Consider the following 21,667-nt stretch of genomic DNA (forward strand, 5'->3'; position numbering starts at 1 on the left):
ATTCATTATGATCATGTGTTACACCATAGAAGCATAAGGGTCACTGACACGCAGGTGACTGGTATTGTTGTGCCGCATGTGCAGTTTCCAGCAGCTAAATGCTGACCATCAAGGTGAATGGTTCAGAATCAGAACTAAACTACAGTACAACAGGAATATCCAATGTTTTCTCACTGTCATATGTTCTAACAATAATTCAATATGGGGCAAATTTACTAAGCGGTGAAAATTCGCCAGCGACGGCTTTGCAGGCAGCGCGACACTTTGCCAGGTGGAAATTCGCTCAGACAATGCTAATTCACTAACATGCGAAGTTGCATCCAGGGCGCCGAACGCTGGTGAAGTTTCGCTAGCGTTAATTCGCCAAGCAGAGTGAAGTTGCGCTAGCGTATGCTAATTTGCATACGGCGGGAAGTTAAAGTTGAATGGACGTATATGTTGCAGCAAATATATTACATATATGACACAAGCCCCTGGAACCTTAATAAAATAAAATAGAGTTGTTATAATTCCCTACACATGAACCCAGTGTATAGTTTATGTGCCATATGTTAGGAAATGTAGGGGGGAAGCCGGTTACCCCTAAAAAATGTTACGCTCTTTGCAGCCTATCACTGAAAAAAGGAAAAGACGCCAGCGTTTTTTGGGACTTAAAAAAAATTTTCAACTACATTTTTAAGAAGTCCTATCTACTCTATTGCACTTCGCCTGGTCTGAGGTGGCGAAGGTAAGTCTGGCGCAAGAGGTAACGTTCAGTAAAATCCGAATCTTAGTGAATTTGCGCAGTTACATCCTTTCGCCAGAGCGCAACTTCACCTGGAGATTGAGTGAGAATTAGTGCCAGCGTCAGTCTCTTTCGCTAACGAAGTTACACCCATTAGTAAATTGGTGAAGTACTGAAATGACGTCACGCTGGCGAATTTTCGCCAGCGTTAATCACTTCGCCCTTTAGTAAATTTGCCCCTATATTCATTCGCGTGTAAGCTAGGGAGCATCGATGTGAGCATGATGCAAAAAAACCCTGTCCCTACTACATTGCCTATGGCAGATAGTAAGCACTGTAAGTAAAAGGCTTCCATGCACTGCCAGTTGTAAGTTCTAAATCTTGCCTTGCTTAGTAAATGAGCCCTACATCCTCTTAGTGCTTTTGCACTCTTGATCAAGGTCATCAATGACCCATCATGCCTATGGTTGCTGTAGACTGTGAATGTGTGGGTGTCTTTATGCACTCTCGTTTTCCACGATGGTGTGACAGTTATTTGTAATCTATAGATGTTATGGCTCAGCTTACCTTTGGAGAGAGTGAGAAGGGTGATCCTTTATTCTGCTGAACCTATATTAGGAAGAGATACAAAATATTAAGTTGTATTCATTCCAGGAAGAATAAGTGGCCAGTGAAAAATAAATTAAAAACCACAAACCTCATGTAGAGAATCTGCACCATTCCTTTCATTATCTATAACAAAAAACACATTGTTACTCCCACTACATATAAACTTGCAAAAGCAGCACAATTGTTTGGGATTTCTCACTAATTGTGTGTCATTCTAAACGTTGTCCCTTTTGAGGTCCATTTTAGACAGAGCCAGGTTATGGGCATATGGACAAATTGTTGAATCAGCCAGTATTTCACTAGGGAAACAAATAAGCATTTCCCCAATTTAGCCTTCTGGCTGCCTCCCCCACAACCCAAATGGCTCTGAGCTCCACAGTTTGGCAACCACTACTCTAAACCAAACCACTCTCTCACTGACCAGTGTATGCAAATTTGGACTCTATGAATAGCTTTGATGTTTCATTTTGTGGCCCCATGACTAAAACTTAGGCAAGACCTGTACTCTACAATTCAAGGCTCTCTTTGCCTGCTCTACAGTGAGTGGATTATAGGCTTTACTCAGCATTAGTTTTGTACACAGGTGGATGAGAGGGGATCCACTGTCATTCTCATTTTTTTGTATCCTTCAATCGTTCCTTTAGCCTAGTGATCCCCAACCAGTGGCTCGCAGGCAACAAGTTGCTCACCAAACCCTGGATGTTGCTCCCAGTGGCCTCAAGGCAGGTGCTTATTCTTGAATTCCAGGCAAGTTTTGGTTGCATAATGTCTCTATAGATGCACTGTCAAATAGAGCCTCGAGTAGGCTGCCAGTCCACGTAGGGGCTACCACATAGTCAATCACAGTACTTATTTGGCACCCCAGGAACTTTTTTTCATGCTTGTGTTGTTTTTTTATATCTGAATGTGGCACATGGGTAAAAAAGTTTGCCACCCCTAGGCTATTCAATGGAAATGTAGAACTGTGCATTTTCTGGAATGATAACTGACAGTTCTGGAGTTCTGGTGATCCAGTCCTTTTTTTTTTTTTTAAACCTCCTCACACTAAATGGCAACATGAAAAAAGGTCTAAAAACCACCCTGACTGGACCATTATCACCCTAATGACTATGGATGCACCGAATCCAGGATTCGGTTCAGGATTCTGCCTTTTTCAGCAGGATTCGGCTGAATCCTTCTGCCCGGCCGAACCGAATCCTAATATCCATATGCTAATTAGGGGTGGCGAGGGAAATTGCGTGACTTTTTGTCACAAAACACGGAAGTAAAAAATGTTTTCCCCTTCCCACCCCTAATTTGCATATGCAAATTCGGATTCGGTCCGTATTCGGCCAAATCTTTTACAAAGGATTCGAGGGTTCGGCTCAATCCAAAATAGTGGATTCGGTGCATCCTTGCTAATGACAGAGTTAGATGGCATCGCTGTGCATGCTACCTATCCCTGCTTTAGTCTGTACTTGTCTCAGTTTTCTCTGCATGCCAGTGATATGGACATAGGCACAGTCATCTAGTATAGATTCTTGGCTTTTCTCTGTTTGTCACACACATAAAAGCTCCTCTCACAGTCAGTTGGCCCTTTCAGTCTTTCTGTCATAGGAACTTCCTCACAAGACGGACTTCAGCAGTTTCTCACATACAAAGGAGGTTTTCCCTGACACTTAGAGAAATGTGTTCACTCATTCTGTCAGTGCCTTCCTCACAGTGTGGTGCTACAGAAAAGGTCTCTTTTAGCCTAACGGTGCCATTCACACACACTTTATCTAAGACACATATAGAGTTTTCACTCAGTCCTTCCTCTTTCAGATTCATGTACAGAGTAAAAAAAAAAATTGCCTTGGCTTGCCAAGGTCTCCCAAACGGCCCACTAATACACTACCCGACCAGAAACAGGATTACCTGTTACACTCCCTTCTGTGTGCAGTTTGCTGAGATGCCCTGGTTTAGACATTCTTATTTCTGTAAAGAAAAAGGAAAGGTTAGAATGCACCCAAAACTAGTTACACATTAATACCTTTACATTTACTTATTGTCGTAAATGTTACTTTAAATCATCTAGACAGTATTACCTGATTTTACAAAAAAAAACCTTCCCTAATATTCCCATATTCCCTAATCCAACAATGTTCATCACACCTCCCTCAAGCTATTGCAGAGCTACAACTTAGCTCCAGCTATGGGGTCCTGGGAGTTATGATACAGCAACAGTTTGAGTGCCCCAGGTAGCACATTGCTGTATGAGGATACACTCTAAAAATCAATGAAAGTGTTTTCACAGGTGAAAGGAAGGCAAAGAAATGAATCATTAATGGTAGAACAAAGCTTACATTATATACAGCGTATGTAACATTTATTGTAACAAATGTGAGTAGCAAATACTGGACATAGATTCCATTACTCCCAGCCACCAAAACTGTCAGGGATGGTGAAATATAATTTCTGACGGTTGCCTGAAACGGGCTCTGGACAGCAGGAAAACAAAGCTAAAAGAGATGGAAGCTGGCAGAGTGGAGGAGAGCTGTGGAAAGATAATGAACAGGCTAGGGATTTTTGTAAAGTGTAGGTTAATTAGGATTGTGACTAAGGAAAGGGAAAATGCTTCAGAGCACATATCTGAAGGTTAAACTGGAGATGAAAGGTGTTGAAAAGTTAAAGGGCTATTGTCATCATATAATAAACACCATTTTTATAATGCCATCTAATTCTTTAAGCCTGAGTAAATCATGTTGTGTTATTTGATGCCAAACTGGGTTTTAATATATTTATATAAACTAATAATTGAGGGGTTTGCTGTGCATCAGCCATGGCTAAATAAAATGGAACATACATGTTTCCATCGGATACCACCGTATGCATGGGTTTTGTGATGTGTGCATTCATGGAGTCAGAATCGGCATAAGCCAGATCTCCCCAGGTCAATATAACAATCAAAATTTGGGCCAGTATGTTTTGGACATTGCAGGTTGATGCTTTACGATTCCCTCTGCTAAAAGACCAACATTATTACCATTTGTCTTATGAAACAATCACATCTCTATGGGCAGCTTTTTCCACACAATAGGTTTTTTTAGATAAAGGATAATTGATCATAACCTCTGTCTTGTGAGAGAAGGACCCTGAATCCTATTTATGAATATCGAGGATCCATGAAGCAAGACTTGTTTCCTGTTTTTTTTAAGGATAAAATAAATAATAGAAAATTAGCTACAGCGAAGGCCAACGCATGGATATCTATCTGTTGATCTAAAAGCATTCTCTGATTCAGAGAGCCATAATTGTTGTTTTGGTAGTTGCAAAAACGGCCCAAGTTGGACACAGTAATGTAGAGGCTGTGCTCCTCTTGTTGTTCTTGCACAACAGCCCAATATTCAAAGATCATGGGAGCTGTAGTGCTGTAAGAATAGGTGCAAGTTGCTAGTGCAAAATGGAGGTTTGTGGAAAAGTCTTGCAAAGTGACAATGTTTGTGTTGTAGGTGGTAGGGCCATTGTGAGGTAAAAAGGCGGGAGATGAGGGGTTGCTTAGTGGGGGGAACCCAAGGGGGTTACTGAGGGAGGACGTGAGTTAGTCAAGGGGAACTCTCACTTCTGCTTCTTGTTTCCCTGCTCAACAGAATATTTACCGTCACAACCTATAAATATGCAGTGATACACATCCACAGCAGTACAGCACCACTATTACACAGCACTACCGATCCTGTGAGAAATTATACACATGGCTACATAACACACACACACACACACACTATATATGAGACATATTCTAGCAACAAATAGCACAAAGAGCCAAAAAAGTGAGAATAATGCCCTCTTTGGTCAGACTGTAAGCTTGCAGGACTAATTTCCCCCCACTGTAGTCTATGCTGCCCAAAGTAACATAGCTCATAGAGGAGTAGCAAGAGTCATTTGGATGCACCATGGAAAAACAGTCATGTACAAAAAAAACACAGGCTTAAATGAAGAACAAAATGAGGAAAATAACACACAAAGCCAATCTTACACCCTAAAATCACGTGACGGTTAAAAGAGGTTACTAATATGTTGCCATTATTACTGTAATGTAGCTGATGCATTAAATTGGATACATAAGAAGAATAAGATTGCATACTATTTCCTTAAGAGCTGTATATGTACAGCAGGCTATTTTGGTCTGTAAAATAAATATAAAACAAACTGTATGTGTGCCCTATATCCAGTAGACAAATTGAGGCCATAATACACCATATTCCCCAGTATGTGCAGAATACGAGGTTTACATACCCCCTAAGCAGCCAAATCTTGATGACATTTCAAGCTTCAAAGCAACTGTTAGTAATCCCTGCTTATATAAAACATACTAAAATGATCTGTGTTCACAAATAGTTGTGGCTTTATAAGTTGTATATCAATATTTAGTCGGGAATCCACACCTGATCTCTGTCTATCCACAATCAAACCAAAGGGACTTGCCCCAGTTCACAGGCAATCAGCATACAAAAGGTTATATCCAAACATATATGTCCCCAGGCTTTTCATAGGTAAAAACAAAATGTTTATGTAAAGTTGCATTAAAAAATTAGATACATACTGACCCCACACGGTCCACCTTACGCGTTTTGTACCCTTCTGGAGACACCTATGACTAAGTGCCGGGTACGAAACGCATAAGGTTTTTACCTATGAAAAGCCTGGGGACATATATCTTTGGATATAACCTTTTGTATGCTTTATAAGTTGTAGTCTATGTAAAGTAAATTTAATCAATGAAAACTCCAGCTTCAATGAAATATGTGCACAATTCTGTAAGAAAATCTCATTGCACATTCTCACATTGGTAATTCATACAGGACTTCCTTGAGGGACTTCTTCTTCCACAATAACTTTACACTTTGTCCATGTACCACACTCTTACTGTATCTACAACACGTCACACACCAGTTAGCACTTGTTCAAGGCACGCAACACTATAGTTTCCTATGTAACACAGCACTCGCACCTGGCACAGTCTGCCAATAATCATTGAGACAGTTAGGGCCTTATTTATTAAAATCCGCATTTTTCTGAGTATTTAGATTAAAAAAGTCCAACCAAATAAGAATAAGACCTTATTTATTCATGAAAAAGCATGATTTTCGGGGCAAATTCGATAAAATTGAGTGACAATCTGAATCATTCCTGAATCTCACTTTTTTCTCGCTTTTTCCAGAAAATCCTGAATTTTTGGGATTTTTGCCCAAAAAGTGAGAATTTCGGGCTAATTTCAGCACAGACCATAGAAACTTCCAAATAGGATAGGGACCTCTTCCATGGACTTATATACTGAGATGCTGGATTTTCGGATTTGGCCTTTTTCCATCCTCTGGGTATAAAAAATCTCCAAAAATGTATTTGGACTTTTATAAATAACCCCTTAATGTATTACATTCTGTTTGTGCCAGCCTAGTCAATGGCGCAGGGTATCCTACCTGTAAGCTCCTTACTGTTGGCTTGTAATAAATCTACTGGGCCTGTGTAGAAATGGAAACGAATTGTTGTCTTTTGTTTGCCTTTATACAGGTGACCCTGACATATACAAGGAGTGTTTATAGTATATGTAGGTCATCCCAGCATGCAACATTCTTTCATTATACACAGTATTATGGGTATACAGTGGCTATACAACACCTTTAAAGGAGTTGATTGCCTTTAAATTTAATTTTTATATGATGTAGAGAGTGATATTCTGAAACAATATGTTTTCATTTGCTGTTATTTGCAGTGTGAGTTATTCAGCAGCTCTCCGGTTTGCAATTTCCACAATCTGGTTGCTAGGGTCCAAATTACCCTAGCACCCATGCACTGATTTGAACGAGAGACTGGAATATGAATAGGAGAGGACCTGAATAGAACAATAGCAATAAATGTTTTAGATGGACTCAAAGACACCCATTTGACAGCTGGAAAGAGTCAGAAGGAGAAGGGAAATCATTCAAAAACAAAAAAAAATGAAGGTCAATTGAAAAGTTGCTTAGAATTAGCCATTCTACTGAGAACAAGAATGGAGCATTAGCTCTAAAAAAGTAAATGCTCAGGTTGTGCCAACAATATTTTATTTTTCACGTGACCTCTGCACCCAAGCTGCACTTACGCCCTGTCCAATGAACCAGCTAATAAATACAGTATAGCATTACCAAAAACAGCTTGAGTAATATACATACAAAGCTTGGAGAATGCATCACATGCATATTCCAATACATAGAGCACTTATTCTGTCAGCGCCTGCAATATAAAGCATTCTTTAAAGGGGTTGTTCACCTTCAAAAGACTTTTTCCCAATTCCGTTGTTTTTAGATTGTTCCCCAGAAATAAAGACTTTTTTCAATTACTTTCCGTTATTTACTGTTTTTTCCAAAATCTAAGTTTAAAGTGTAATGTTCGTGTCTCTGGTGTTTGAGTCTGGCAGCTCAGTAATTCAGGCGCAGACTCTGAACTGTTACAATTTTGCAACATTTAGTTGATACATTTCTCAGCAGCATCTCTGGAGTATTAGCAACTATTGTGTCAAGTCTAACAGCTGCCTGTAAAGAAACCCAGAGATTCTGCTCAGCAGGGACAGATAAGAAATGTATCAAGTAAATGTATCCATTTGGAAGTTTACAGGGTCGGCGACCCCCCCTCCCAGAGCTGCTTCAGAAGGTGAAAAATGACACTTTACACCATGTACAAAAACAGTCACACATATAAAATAGAAAGTCATTGGAAAAAGTCGTTATTTCTGGTGAGCTATCTGAAACCAACTAGTTGTTTGAAAGTGAACAACCCCAGTAAAGACAATCTTACTCAGCTGTACATACAACACTCTTACAATTTTTACCAACACACAAGCACACATATACAACTAACACCACTACACACACAGCACACACCTAGTTAACAAAAAGAGCACCTGTAACCAACTGATACCAACCCAAACCAGTTAATGTGAACACCCACATATATACTCATAAGCACTCTTACACAACTGACTACAACACAACACAACACACAGCAGCCCTGACACAACAGCTTTCATCAGGATGCAAATTAACCCCTTCATTTCTTTGCTCACCTGTTACCCAGGGGTTAGAGATCACCATGATTAGCAGATGGAGCTATGAGCATGCAGAGAGAGAGTGATTTGAGTTTACCAAGCAGTAATCAGAAGACTGCACAGGAACAAAACCTCCCACACTGACATTTAACCCTCACACTTCCATTTAACCCTCACACGTCCACACCCAACACAATATCCTCAACTTTTACCCTGCACTGACATATCCGTGAGAGTGAACATATTCACAGTGGCAACTGCAGTGCTACAAGCAAGGGGGTTATTTACAGACATGGGGTAAAGTAACATTGGCGTTAGGAAGTGAAATAGATGTTATTTTTTAGATGAAGTGTGAACTTGTGGCTCCATGCACTTATGAATTTGGAGAACCATTTATAAATTATGAACTAGAGATGTGTTTTTGGCATTATTAACCCACTTTTTCTCGTGCTAATGACATGGGCATAACATTTTACAGAAAGATCTTTTATTTGGAAGTTGGTATTGAATCATTGTTTCAGTGCAAAGAGATAATAGATGTCCGCTGAATTCACACCGTGTAACTGTAGAAACGTAGGGGTACATTTATTAAAGATCGAATTGAGTTTTCCACAAAAAATGTAGTTTTCGAGGTTATTTTTCTGGTCAAAAATCTATTTTTCGGGTTAACAAAAAATAAATTTTTTGCGTTTTTTTTTAAAAAAAACCTGAAATTGTTCAAGATTTATTATACCCTTTATTATATTTTCAGCTGCAATCTTAAAATACACCATCTAATAACTGTCAAGGTCATGTTGGAGTGGCAGAGGTCCCGTGAACCAATTGGAGATGTTGGTAACCTTCATGAAAACTCGATGAATTCCAGCGACTTGAGGTTTTTTTTCCGATGAAAACACGATCAATTCAAGTTTTCCGTTTGCTAATACCAGGAAAGATCAAAGGAGGCTGGCACAAGCATGGACCACACCTCGTAGAAAAGCCAAAGTCAGATGGTAAAGATTTAAGAACCAAGGCCTGATGCGTTTCGTGTCTACCAGGGACACTTAGGGGCCAATTCACCAAGCTCAAGTGAAGGATTCCAATTTCGAAGTGTTTTTTGGGCTACTTCGACCATCGAATGGGCTACTTCGACCTTTGACTACGACTTCGAATCAAAGGATTCGAACTAAAAATCGTTCGGCTATTCGACCATTCGATAGTCTAAGTACTGTCTCTTTAGGAAAAAACTTCGACCCCCTAGTTCGCCACCTAAAAGCTACCGAACCCAATTTAGCCTATGGGGAAGGTCCCCATAGGCTTCGCTAAGTTTTTTTGGTCGAAGGATAATCCTTTGATCGTTGGATTAAAATCCTTCGAATCGTTCGATTCGAAGGATTTAATCGTTCGATCGATGGATTATTCCTTTGATCGTTCGATCAAACTTTTTGCGCAAGATATAGAATATCGAAGTCGAAGGATTTTCATTCCCCAGTCGAATATCGAGGGTTAATTAACCCTCGATATTCAACCCTTGATGCATCGGCCTCTTAGTCATAGGCAATTGGTTTTCATTATTTTTTTTCCATTTTTGATTCTTTCCAGCTTTAAAATAAAGATCACTGTGGGGGAACAATTGATGTTGTTACTTTTAATCACTTATCTTTCTATGCAGACACTCTCTTATTAATATTCCTGTCTCTCATTTATACCACTGCCTGTCTTATTTGTCCTATCATTCAGACATCTGCTGCAATACCAAACAGGAGAGCTTATTGAAAAAAAATCTAAATAACTGGAAAACCGTAAAAAATGAAGACCAATTGCAAATTGTCTTAGAAAAGCAATGCCTACATCATACTAATAGTTAATTTAACGGTGAACAACCCCTTTGATTTTAGTTTTTTTTTTGGTGTTTCAGTCTAGCTGCCTAGCAGCTCAATAATCAAGGTGTAGACTCAAGTACAAGTTGCTACATTAGTTGATACGTTTCTCAGCAGCATCTGTGGGATGTTAGAAACTACAATAAATGAAATTCTGCTCAGCAAGGCCAAAGATAAGAAATGTATCAAAAAAAATGTTAACCAAAAAAAAAAGTCTTTGAAGGTGAACAACCCATCCAGATTCAGAGTGCATAAGATGAGTGCAAGAGATAGGTTTATAACAATTTGATATAATAAATTTGCCAGAACTATTATACTGTGTCTGGCACTGAACTTGTGCCCCAGGCTTGATTGTACAATGTAGCATGAATTTAGATGAATGGAACTGATGCTAATACAAATTTCAAAGTACTCATACCGAACATACATTAGGGGGTTATTTATCAAAATCCAAATTATTCTTATTAAGTACGACTAAACTAGAATCCGCAATTTGACCTTATTATTAAAAAAGCTCGATTTAATCGGATTGGGGGAAAACTCAATAAAATCGGGTGAAAATCCAAATTGTACGATTTTCCAGATTTTTTCCTGAACTCCAAGATTTTTCCCGAAAAGTCATAATTTTTCAGATTTTTGCCCAAAGAGCACGAAATAGTCGGATTTTCGGCTAATTCCAGAGCAGACCACAGAAACGTCCAAGTAGGATAGGGACCTCTTCCATTGATTTTCGGATTCAGACTTTTTGCAGTCTCAGGATATAATAAATCTCGAAAAATTTTAGGTTTTTTTTCCCACCAAAAATTAGGATTATAGCATTCTGACTTTAATAAATAACCACCTAAGCGTACCTACATTGACAGCAATAAGATCAGCTTCTATCTAATCTTACAGTTTGGGTTTTAGAATACTTCCTCTTTTATGTATTTCATGATTAATTTGCTCACCTCAACAAATAAATTGTTCCAACATACCCTATAAATATACACATTGGGTGGGGGATTTTCTTTGCAGGTGCATAAATGCTCAAATTTGATCAGCTCTGCTCTCTGTGGTGCCCTGTGGCATATGCAGTATATGTTTATTTACAATAAGGGGTTATGTCATTTTATATATATATATATATATATATATATATATATATATATATATATATATATATATATATATATGAAGTAGCAGAAAGAGTCCGCACACACAGGACTTGAGTGAGAAAATAAATTTGTCGTTTATTCAACGTTTCGGCCCAGTCACATGAGCATCTTCAGGAAGTCATGTGACTGGGCCGAAACGTTGAATATATATATAAAACTAGATTTGTGGCAACAGAATTGTATAGAGTTTTGTTAATGATTAAAAATGCTTTCATAGTCTTAATAGCCTTAAGGGATAATGCTCCACATAGTGACCCCAAAACTATAAACTCCCACATTAATTTACACTTCATTTCTGCATTCATGAATCATACATGTACGGTGCTTTTACAGATATACATGTCATATTTAAACCAGTATTGGTCAGGATGCTTATATTCTTTGCCTTGCTGGTTCTGACTCCTGAAACAATACTTCTGAGCTGCATCCATTGATTGTCCGCTATGTCCTTTATGATCATTAAAGATTTTAAATCAAAAGTCATTGCCTTTACGTTTACAGATGAAACCTCACACAGTCCCAGGCACCGACCTCAGAACTGGCCGCCCACCACAGGACCAGCCGCACGCTACTAACCTGCACTGGCGCAGTATTATCATATTTATGTTTAAAAGAGAAAGAACATGTGACAGATACACTCAGGGCGTAACATGGCAGAATGCTCAGACTGCATGGCATCAGCACTGTTCGTTGGAGCGTGGGACAGTCCCTCAAACCACATCCTGCAATAACAAAATGACTTGGAGCTTGTCCTTTTACAACAAAAGGGTGACAACGTAGCCCAGATAGGTGCTGCCTCTCCTAACAGAGCATGACAGTGTTAAACAGAGCAGGAGGGTCCTTTATAGTATAAGGTGCCTAGTTACAATTTTTATCTCATTGTGCAGGGTCATATTTTGTCACATACATGACAATGTTTATATACACTGAAATGCACAGAAGACACATTGATAGAATGAAAGTCTGCTTTGGCATGATACCTATGTCTTTAAAGGTATTCTGTCATGATTTTTATGATGTCGTTTTTATTTCTAAATTACACTGTTTACACTGCAAATAATTCACTCTACAATATCACATTTCATTCCTGAACCAGCAAGTGTATTTTTTTTAGTTGTAATATTGGAGTGTAGGCATCTCAGGTAATGTTGCCTGGTCATGTGCTTTCAGAAAGAGACAGCACTTTAGGATGGAACTGCTTTCTGGCAGGCTGTTGTTTCTCCTACTAAATGTAAATGAATGTGTCTCAGTGGGACCTGGATTTTACTATTGAGTCCTGTTCTTATATCTACCATACAGCTGTTATCTTGTGTTAGGGAGGTGTTATCTGGTTACCTTCCCATTGTTCTGTTGTTAGGCTGCTGGGGGGAGGGAGGGAGATAATATCACTCCAACCTGCAGTACAGCAGTAAAAGAGTGACTGAAGTTTATCAGAGCACAAGTCACATGACTGGGGGCAGCTGGGAAACTGACAATATATCTAGCCCCATGTCAGATGAAATATAAAAAAAATCTGTTTGCTCTTTTAAGAAATCTGCTGAAGCAGCACGATTTGTTTAAAATAAAAAAAACGATTTGTTTAAAATAAAAAAAACATTTTTCCCATGACCGTATCGCTTTAAGGAGGGTATACTGTGCCACAGCAGGATAAATCTGTCCCTTTGCATGGCATGGAGAAGAGGAATAAATGTATTCCCCATTTATTAGGCATCATGTAAATGCAGTTACACAGGGTAAGCAAAATCCTTCACCCCTTTTATGTATCAGTGTATGCTTTAGTTGTTCACTGAAGCCTTTGTGGGCAAACAGGAAAAAAAAAGGCAAAAAAAGTCATGAAAAAGAATCATATATTCAAAATGTAGTTTCGAAATGTGAATTCGAATGTGAGATTTATCACACCTCGACCACGGAAAAAATCCTAATTCGAATATTCGCCACCTAAAACCTGCTGAGTTCATGTACAAGTCAATGGCAGAGGTCCATTGAGCCATTTTGAGATGTTAATAGCCCTCCTGACAATCAAGTTTTTTTTCAGGAGAAATACTCAATGTGTACGAATCGAATACGAATGAATTGAATACAATTAAAATATATATACAGCTATGGGACCTGTTATCCAGAATGCTTGGGACCTGGGGATTTCCTGAAAACGGATCTTTCCATCATTTGGATCTTCATTCCTTAAGTCTGCTAGAAAAATGGCATGTAAATGTAAATTAAACCCAATAGGCTGGTTTTGCTTCCAATAAGGATTAATTATATCTTAGTTTGCAAGTACAAGGTACTCATTTAATATTACATTTAGAAAAAGGAAATTATTTTTATTTTTTAAAAAATTTGGATTATTTGGATAAAATGGAGTCTAATTCGGAGCTTTCTGGATAATGGGTTTCCAGATAACGGATCCCATACCTGTGTGTATGTGTATATATATATATCCCCACCTGGTCATAAGGTATAAACAGATTTTGCTGCCTAGAGAAAATGACTAGAAACCTTGCAAAACCCTCTGAAACAGAAGGGGTTATTTATGAAGTGCAGCGTGCCAAGGAAAAGTCGCCATGTTTTCATTTCCCAGAATGCAGCATTATTTCCCCCCACAATTTCAGTATCACTGCGGCTGCAAAGGGGTGTTGCATCTGACACATTTGGGGCTAATTTGTCAAAAAAAAAGGCCACAATTGCATTTTTAAGGTGAATTTTTAAGGTGAATGGGAAGCAATTTACGCTGAGAATTTTTTTGAGTTAGGGTGTTGTCATTTCCAGCAAATAAATGATGTCTGCCTGTGATTCCTTCGGAGCAACTCTACCGACGCAGTCCACAGAGGGAATTTCACGCGATTTTGAACAGAAAGTAGAACTGAGGTTCTTCACATGATAACCGAGCCCTATAATGTTCTGTGTACATTGTAAGCTACGTGATTATAAGTAAAGCTGACTTATAAACAGGATATATTTTGCATTTAAGATTTGTATTTTGTAATCCTGACCTCATTTCGCTGTGTCTCGAATGGTGACAATTCCTTTTGATCGGCACTGTGTGCACAGAACTACCATTTAATAGTGACAATTTTTGTGTTTACAGAGGTGCTTCTATATAAAGGCCATCCTTTGTCCCTCACACTGCCAGACAGAGCACCACTGTGGCTGAGCCAGACAATATTAACCCTCGATGCCTTCAATGCCCTATGCAAACGGGGTCTCCACAGGTCAGGTGTGGGCACTCTTGTGCCTTTGGCTGGCTAGTAGCATCATGTGGCCTGATGTCCACATAGGGCCGCTTTTGTTAAGACATTAGAGGCAAGCAGTGACTTCATCTTAATGATTACCATGGAGACAGACCCGGCCAATCAAGAGAAGCTGACCATTGGTACACAAGGATGCTTTAAAATATACAGACTCCCACCAGCATAAGGACGTACACTGATACACGTTACATACATGAAGCAGCAGTGTAAATAAATGTATTTGCTATAAATACATGCCTACACTGAGAATACCGCGGCATCTACCTGAGACACACACTTTTGATACCACTATCAAAGGCATCCATATCACACAGAGGAATTATAAATATCAAAGGATGTAGCATATCTAATAGCAGCGAGTTCTATTGGTAAAATATGAACTTAATACACGCAGTCTTGCGTGAACAGAAACTCACATTTCTGGTTACAGGGGTAGAAAAGCACCATGAAGCAAAAAGCAGCTGCATGATAAAGGGTAATGGGGCACATATATTAAAATAGGTACCAAACTTCAGTACCCCAAAAACCAATGAAGCAAATCACTGATTGGTTGCTTTGAGTTACTGCACTAGGGTGAATTTGCCTTGTTTTATTACAACAGCATCATAATCCCCAAATGTTAATATTAAGAGGGTTATTTACTAAAATCCGAATTTTTTTCTCATTTTTTAAATAAAAAAACCACGACCAAACTCTAATACCCGACTTGACCTTATTTATAATTAAAAAAGCTTGATTTAATCGGTTCTGGTAAAAACTCGATAAAATCAATCTAAAACCCGAATCGTACGACTTTTGCTGAGTTTTTTTTCCTGAATTGCTCTTTTTTTTCCGTCTTTTTCCCAAAAAGCCAGAATTTTTCAGATTTTTTTCCCAAAAAGGTTGGATTTGCAGGCTAGTTCCAGCGCAGACCACAGAAACTTCAAAATAAGATAGGGACCTCTGCCATTGACTTATACACAACCTCGGCAGGTCTGATATGGGCTTTTTGATGCATTGGGCTTTAATAAATCTCAAAAAATTTGAATTTCAAAAAAACACCCAAAATATGAGATTTTTGCCCCAAAAAGCCAGACCGGAGTTTAGTAAATAACCCCCTAAATGTGCTGTTTGAGAGCATAGCACATACATAAAGGAGCCATATGTCCCTTTTCCATATTGGTTCGATATACAGAGCTTGTTTAACATATTTTTTCCCTATTGTTCTAATTTAAAAAATGTGCATATATTTTTATTTCTTGCAATAAACTGGGCAAAGCCAGAAACTGAAAGTTAAGTCACATACTACTTGTGCCTTTGCAATCAAAACTAATCAGCAGTATCTACTGTATTATCAGCTGCTCCCTATCTCAAAGTCTAACTGGCTGCAGCTGGGGAAAAGGAGGGGTTTATTTATAAATAGGACTTCTCAGTGGGCTGTTGATATGTTTTGATTATACTCGGAAGAGTCACATGAAGTAGTTGACTTTACTTTCATATTTTGGCCTGTTTAGTTCAAGACGTACCAAAAAACATATTTTTTTTATACTAAAACAATAGACACATGGTTCATTGACTTAAAGGGAATGTAAACCTAATAAAAGAAATTGAATTGTAAGTAACTTGCAAATGTATTTGCCATTGAAAACATATTTTCAGTGCCTTTCTGAAACAACCAACAACTATGAAGGGGATCTGTTATTCAGTTGGCTTTGGCTACACTGTTTCTACCAGGGCAGAGAACAGAAAGGAACAGACAGATACTGATTTTGAATATAGTTATATTTACAAACAACTGCTCACAATTATAAGCTGCTTACAATTACTTTCTTTCATTAGATAACATTTTGGGGGGGGGGGTTACTTCTCCTTTAATAGTACATGCTTCACAGGCACAATACAGGAGACATATTACCAACAGTGACCAGTAGAGGGCACTGATAGACCAGTTTACAAAAAGATGAAAGAGAGGGCGAGTGAGCAACAGAGAAAGGGAAGCAGAGAGAGCTGGAGACAAAGTAAGTAATTTAGCAAGAAGGAGGACAAGGAAAAGAAAACAGCGACACAAAGCTCATTCTCTTGTCTTTTTTTCCCTGCCCTTTAAATTGTAGTGTAGGATATAGGGAGAGTTTACTATACACAGGGGTGCACTGAAACACTGTAATATGTAGAGGCATGGGGATAAATCATTAAGGCGGGGAACTGATACAAGATAACACTCATGGTATTGAGTAAGGAACAGAATGAAAAGATGATAAAATGCGCACAGACAGACTATAGGAAGTGCTATACAACCAAAATGAAAGCCAGAGATAAACAATATATTATGGCGGTGTTCATTTACGACTACTTTTACGTGCGGTCCTACATGAATCCTCTTTATAGAATATTTGTATGGCCGCAGAGGTTTAATTGGGCCCACACACATATGGCTGGAAAGACAAAGTGACATAGGGAAGCCGAACAGTTGGGGAGCAACTTTTTTCTACCTTCATTTGTTTCAAACTTTCAAAGATCCGATATGAATGTCATATCCTAAAGCGAAATAGGCGCCACAGTAGCATCACAGTGTGAACTGCACAATTAGTTGCCGGCTTTGATAAATGTGAGACAAAGATGGGCAGTGCTAGTATAATAAGGTCTGGCAAATCGCTTCGGGCATGAGTGAGTTCTGCCATGCAGGGAAATTTAACAAGAAACAAGAAAGGGTTTTGGGTCATGAAAAGAATTTAAGTTTGCTGACATCAGTTTTCAGTGGCAGGAGAGGAGCCTAGCAGAGTCACAACTGCACAGGTGCCACACCTGAGATAAACCTACTGGATGTGTACTGAATTAATCAGGTAAATGCACCTTAGAACAAAAATAGAATACGCTGACCCAGAACACTGGCATGCATTCTGGGTCCTGCTATCTACCATACTCTGGACCTGGGGTTTTCCAGATAATGGATCTTACCTTAAAGGGATACTGTCATCAGAAAACATGTTTTTCTCAAAACGCATCAGTTAATAGTGCTGCTCCAGCAGAATTCTGCACTGAAATCCATTTCTCAAAAGAGCAAACAGATTTTTTTTTATTCAATTTTGAAATCTGACATGGGGATAGACATTTTGTCAATTTCCCAGCTGCCTCTGGTCATGTGACTTGTGCCTGCACTTTAGGAGAGAAATGCTTTCTGGCAGGCTGCTGTTTTTCCTACTCAATGTAACTGAATGTGTCTCAGTGAGACATGGGTTTTTACTATTAAGTGTTGTTCTTAGATCTACCAGGCAGCTGTTATCTTGTATTAGGAAGCTGTTATCTGGTTACCTTCCCATTGTTCTTTTGTTTGGCTGCTGGGGGGGGAAAGGGAGGGGGGTGATATCACTCCAACTTGCAGTACAGCAGTAAAGAGTGATTGAAGTTTATTAGAGCACAAGTCACATGACTTGGGGCAGCTGGGAAATTGACAATATGTCTAGCCCCATGTCAGATTTCAAAATTGAATATAAAAAAATCTGTTTGCTTTTTTGAGAAATGGATTTCAGTGAAGAATTCTGCTGGAGCAGCACTATTAACTGATTCATTTTGAAAAAAAAAATGTTCCCATGACATTATCCCTTTAAGGCTACTGGAAAATCATTTAAACATGAAATAAACCCGATAGGCTGTAGTTGCTTTCTATAAGGATTAATTGCTGTATATCGTAGTTTGGATCAAGTACAAGCTACTGTTTTATTAAAACAGAGAAAAAGGAAGAAAATGTAAAGTTTGGTGATACCCTTTATTGGCTAACTGAATAAGTAACAATTGCAAACTTTCGGAACACACAGCCCCCCTTCGTCAGGCAAAATACAAAAGGCCTGTGTGTTCTGAAAGCTTACAATTGTTTCTTATTCGGTTAGCCAATAAAAGGTATCACCAAACTTTATGGGGCACATTCACCAAGCTCGGGTGAATGAATAGATGGAAAAAAACTCGAATTTCAAGTAGTTTTTTGTACTCCTCGACTATCGAATTGGCGTAAATTTGTCTGAGTAGAATGATTCGAATAGATCGAGCGCAAAAACGCTTAGAATATTCGCCCATTCGATAGTCGAAGTACTGTCTCTTTTAAAAATCATTCAACTGCCTACTTTGCCAGATTAAACCTACCGAATTGCTTTAAAAGCCTAAGGGAAAGTCCCATAGGCTTGTTTTCTACGTTTTTGATCGAATAAAAATGCATTCGATCGATCATTCGATCGAATGAAAATCCTTCGATCGAATACTCGATCGTGCGACTATTCGCCGGGCGAAAATTCGCCCATTCGACAGCGCTGAAATTCGCCCAAATTGCCTATTCGATTCTATCCCCCAGTCGAATTTCGAGGGATTTAACCCCTCGAAATTCGACCCTTGGTAAATCTGCCCCTATATGTTCTGCATTTTTTTCAATAGCTAACAAGGTACAACATTTTAAAACTAGAGAAAAAGAAAATCGTTCTTAAAACTTTAAATTATTTGGATAAAATGTAGTCTATGGGAGACGGCCTTTCTGTAATTTGGACCTTTCTGGATAACGGGTTTCCGGATAAGTGATCCCTGTACCTGTATAATAAAAGACAACCAAAACAGCACACTATGGGCCCCAGGTAATATGCATTTTGTCATTCAGTAGCATGTGCATTTGCTGTAGAGCATTAAGATATAGGCAAGACATTGTATAATGTAAAGCAAAACAGTAAAACACATGTCCAGTGTAAACGCTAGGTATAATGTAGCAAGCCAGGACTAAAGAACACAGCCTATTTCTAATGAAAGCAATGGCAAGACAATTACATACATGTGCACTGCATACCAAGAACCTACAAGAAGATACAGGCACAACATTTTCTATGTATAATATAATATATTACACAGTAATCTGTAGGTATAATGAGACATGCTGTACATCCACCAAGCAAGGGCAAAAGATTCACACACAATGTCCCATTTGGTATGTATACTATATTCCAACATCAAGACAGTAAAATACAGACACAATGGAACTCTCTCTTTCTATAAAAAAAATGTTTAGATAGTAGCATGCAGGCTCTATTAAACTTGCACATATAAGCTCTCATTTACCAGCGCAGTTTCAATGTTTAGGGCTCTTACTGACGAGCGGTTGTAGCTGCGTTCCCCTGCGTTCTGTTTTTCTGCGTTCAGCCGCAGGGGAGCGCAGGAATAGACGCTTTGCGTTTTTTCCAATGGGGCTGTACTCACACAGGCGCGTGTAGGAGCCGAACGCAGGAAAAATGCAGCATGTTGAGCCTCAACCTACGTTCGGCTCCTACACGCGCCTGTGTGAGCCCTTAAAGTGCAATTTTGGATGCAAGTTGCTATTATTTCTTCCCCTGTGTCAATAGGCACGTTGTGACTGATTTGCAAGAGGAGGTGTGATGGGAGCTCCAGCAACGAGCAACAACTATGTGGATGTACAAGGAGAGGTTTTAGAAACAGGTACCTTTTAACAATCCCCTAAATGACCTCTATGATGTACATTATGTGCTGTAAGCTAAGTCTAAACAGAAGGGCATGGGCACATTATAACACTGAAAACAATTCATTTGTTTTCAGATTTTTCACCAGAAACAAAGACTGTTTGCAATTACTTTCTATTTTCTAATTGTGACCGTTGTTCTAAAAAGTTTAAAGTTTTGTTTTCTACTTTCTTATGCCTTTCTAAAGCAGCTCTGGGAGGGGGTCACTGACTTTTTAACTGTTCTAAATTGAGACATTTAGTTGTTACATATCTGTCCTTGTTGAGCAGAATCCCAGAAGGAGAAGGAAAGTGTTCTTGCGCTTGGGGGTGCCAAATGTTAGGCACCCCCAAGTGATTGTATTTACTTACCTGAAACCCCAGGCCGGTGCTCCTATCAGCAGAAAACTGCACCGGCCCGGGGTTCTTTCAGCGAGCACCACAAAGCGATCCTTTTCCAGCTTCTTCTTTCTTTTCGCAGCTGCGTATGCGAAGTAGAGCGAAAAGCCAAACGTTAACTAAAAAGTTGGCTGTTTCGTTCTACTGCGCATGCGTCTGCCCCGGTGAAATTGAAGAAAGATGCAGCCGGAAAAGGATTGCTCCGTGGTGCTCGCTGGAAGAACCCCAGACCGGTGCAGTTTTCTGCTGATAGGAGCACCGACACCGGTAAAAAAATGCTATTGCAAAAAAAGTCTTTATTTCTGGTGAACACAACTGAAAACAACTGAACTGGAAAAAAAAAATTCAAAAATTGTTGAGTCGCGGGCTGGTTGGGGTTCAGCTTTTCCTATCCCCGGAAGACCTTACTGTGCCGACCACCCGTGAACAGTTTTTATAGATTCACGCCTGCATGGCCCCACCCCTTCTGTTACCTCATACTCAGGCAGGTGCAGGTCTATAAATTAAGAGGTGTGCCAGGTTAGGGTCGGGTGCAGGTGGTGGAAGGGTGGGTTAGGGTCGGATGCTGCACATCACTATTAGCCACCTACTCTAAACCACACAGTACATTTACCTCTAACCCATACCCAATCAGCCTGCAGATAAATGCGTTAAAATTTGCTTTTACTATATTCAGACAGCAAAACTCAAAAACAATTTGGAATTGGCCTTCATTTTTTTATCCTTTCCCATTACAATGTGTCTTGTAACCCTAGTGACCAGGGCGCAGTTGTTTTTAAATCAAAACAAAAGTTGAATAGATGAGGACCTGAATAGAAAGGTACAACAATAAGAGAGAAACCACATAGTGAGACCAGAGGCCAGCATTTTCAGATGCAGGCTTGGAAGAGGTGGAATAATAAGACTAATGATTTTAAAACTGTACCAAATGAATCATTAAAGTTATTTTTTAAGCTCATCGACACAACAGCAGTAGCGGCATGAATTGAGTGTACTCAGTGTGTACATGGATTTCACCTTTTTGCCTCAAGCTGCCTGCTACGTTCTTGGGTGCTGATTTTTGTATTGTGTTGCTGACTAAGACTAAATGTGATCAGAGTCACAAATGCATTACAACAAGTCGTCTCCCTTGCATTCCCTGCCGCTGCAGGAATAGAAGGCACTGGAGTTC

The 21,667-nt window shown here is 39.2% G+C and overlaps 1 protein-coding gene across 4 annotated transcripts in view; it reads right to left on the reverse strand.

Moving 5' to 3' along the window:
* The window catches only part of LOC108696700 (POU domain, class 2, transcription factor 2), a 75,283-nt gene that overhangs the window by 19,319 nt on the left and 34,297 nt on the right, over positions 1–21,667 (reverse strand). For 3 of the 4 annotated variants that reach the window (XM_041569536.1, XM_018226290.2, XM_018226292.2), the window contains exons 2-4: positions 3,230–3,289; positions 1,422–1,456; positions 1,292–1,333 (exon numbers count right to left, since the gene is read on the reverse strand). In XM_041569536.1, the coding sequence (XP_041425470.1) occupies positions 1,292–1,333; positions 1,422–1,456; positions 3,230–3,289 (137 nt within the window). Of the gene's footprint in view, positions 1–1,291; positions 1,334–1,421; positions 1,457–3,229; positions 3,290–8,393; positions 8,555–21,667 lie in introns of those variants that run through there. The other variant, XM_018226291.2, reaches the window with a different exon arrangement.

This window comes from Xenopus laevis, chromosome 7L, assembly GCF_017654675.1.
Source record: "Xenopus laevis strain J_2021 chromosome 7L, Xenopus_laevis_v10.1, whole genome shotgun sequence".
In the NCBI taxonomy this organism is placed as follows: domain Eukaryota; kingdom Metazoa; phylum Chordata; class Amphibia; order Anura; family Pipidae; genus Xenopus; species Xenopus laevis.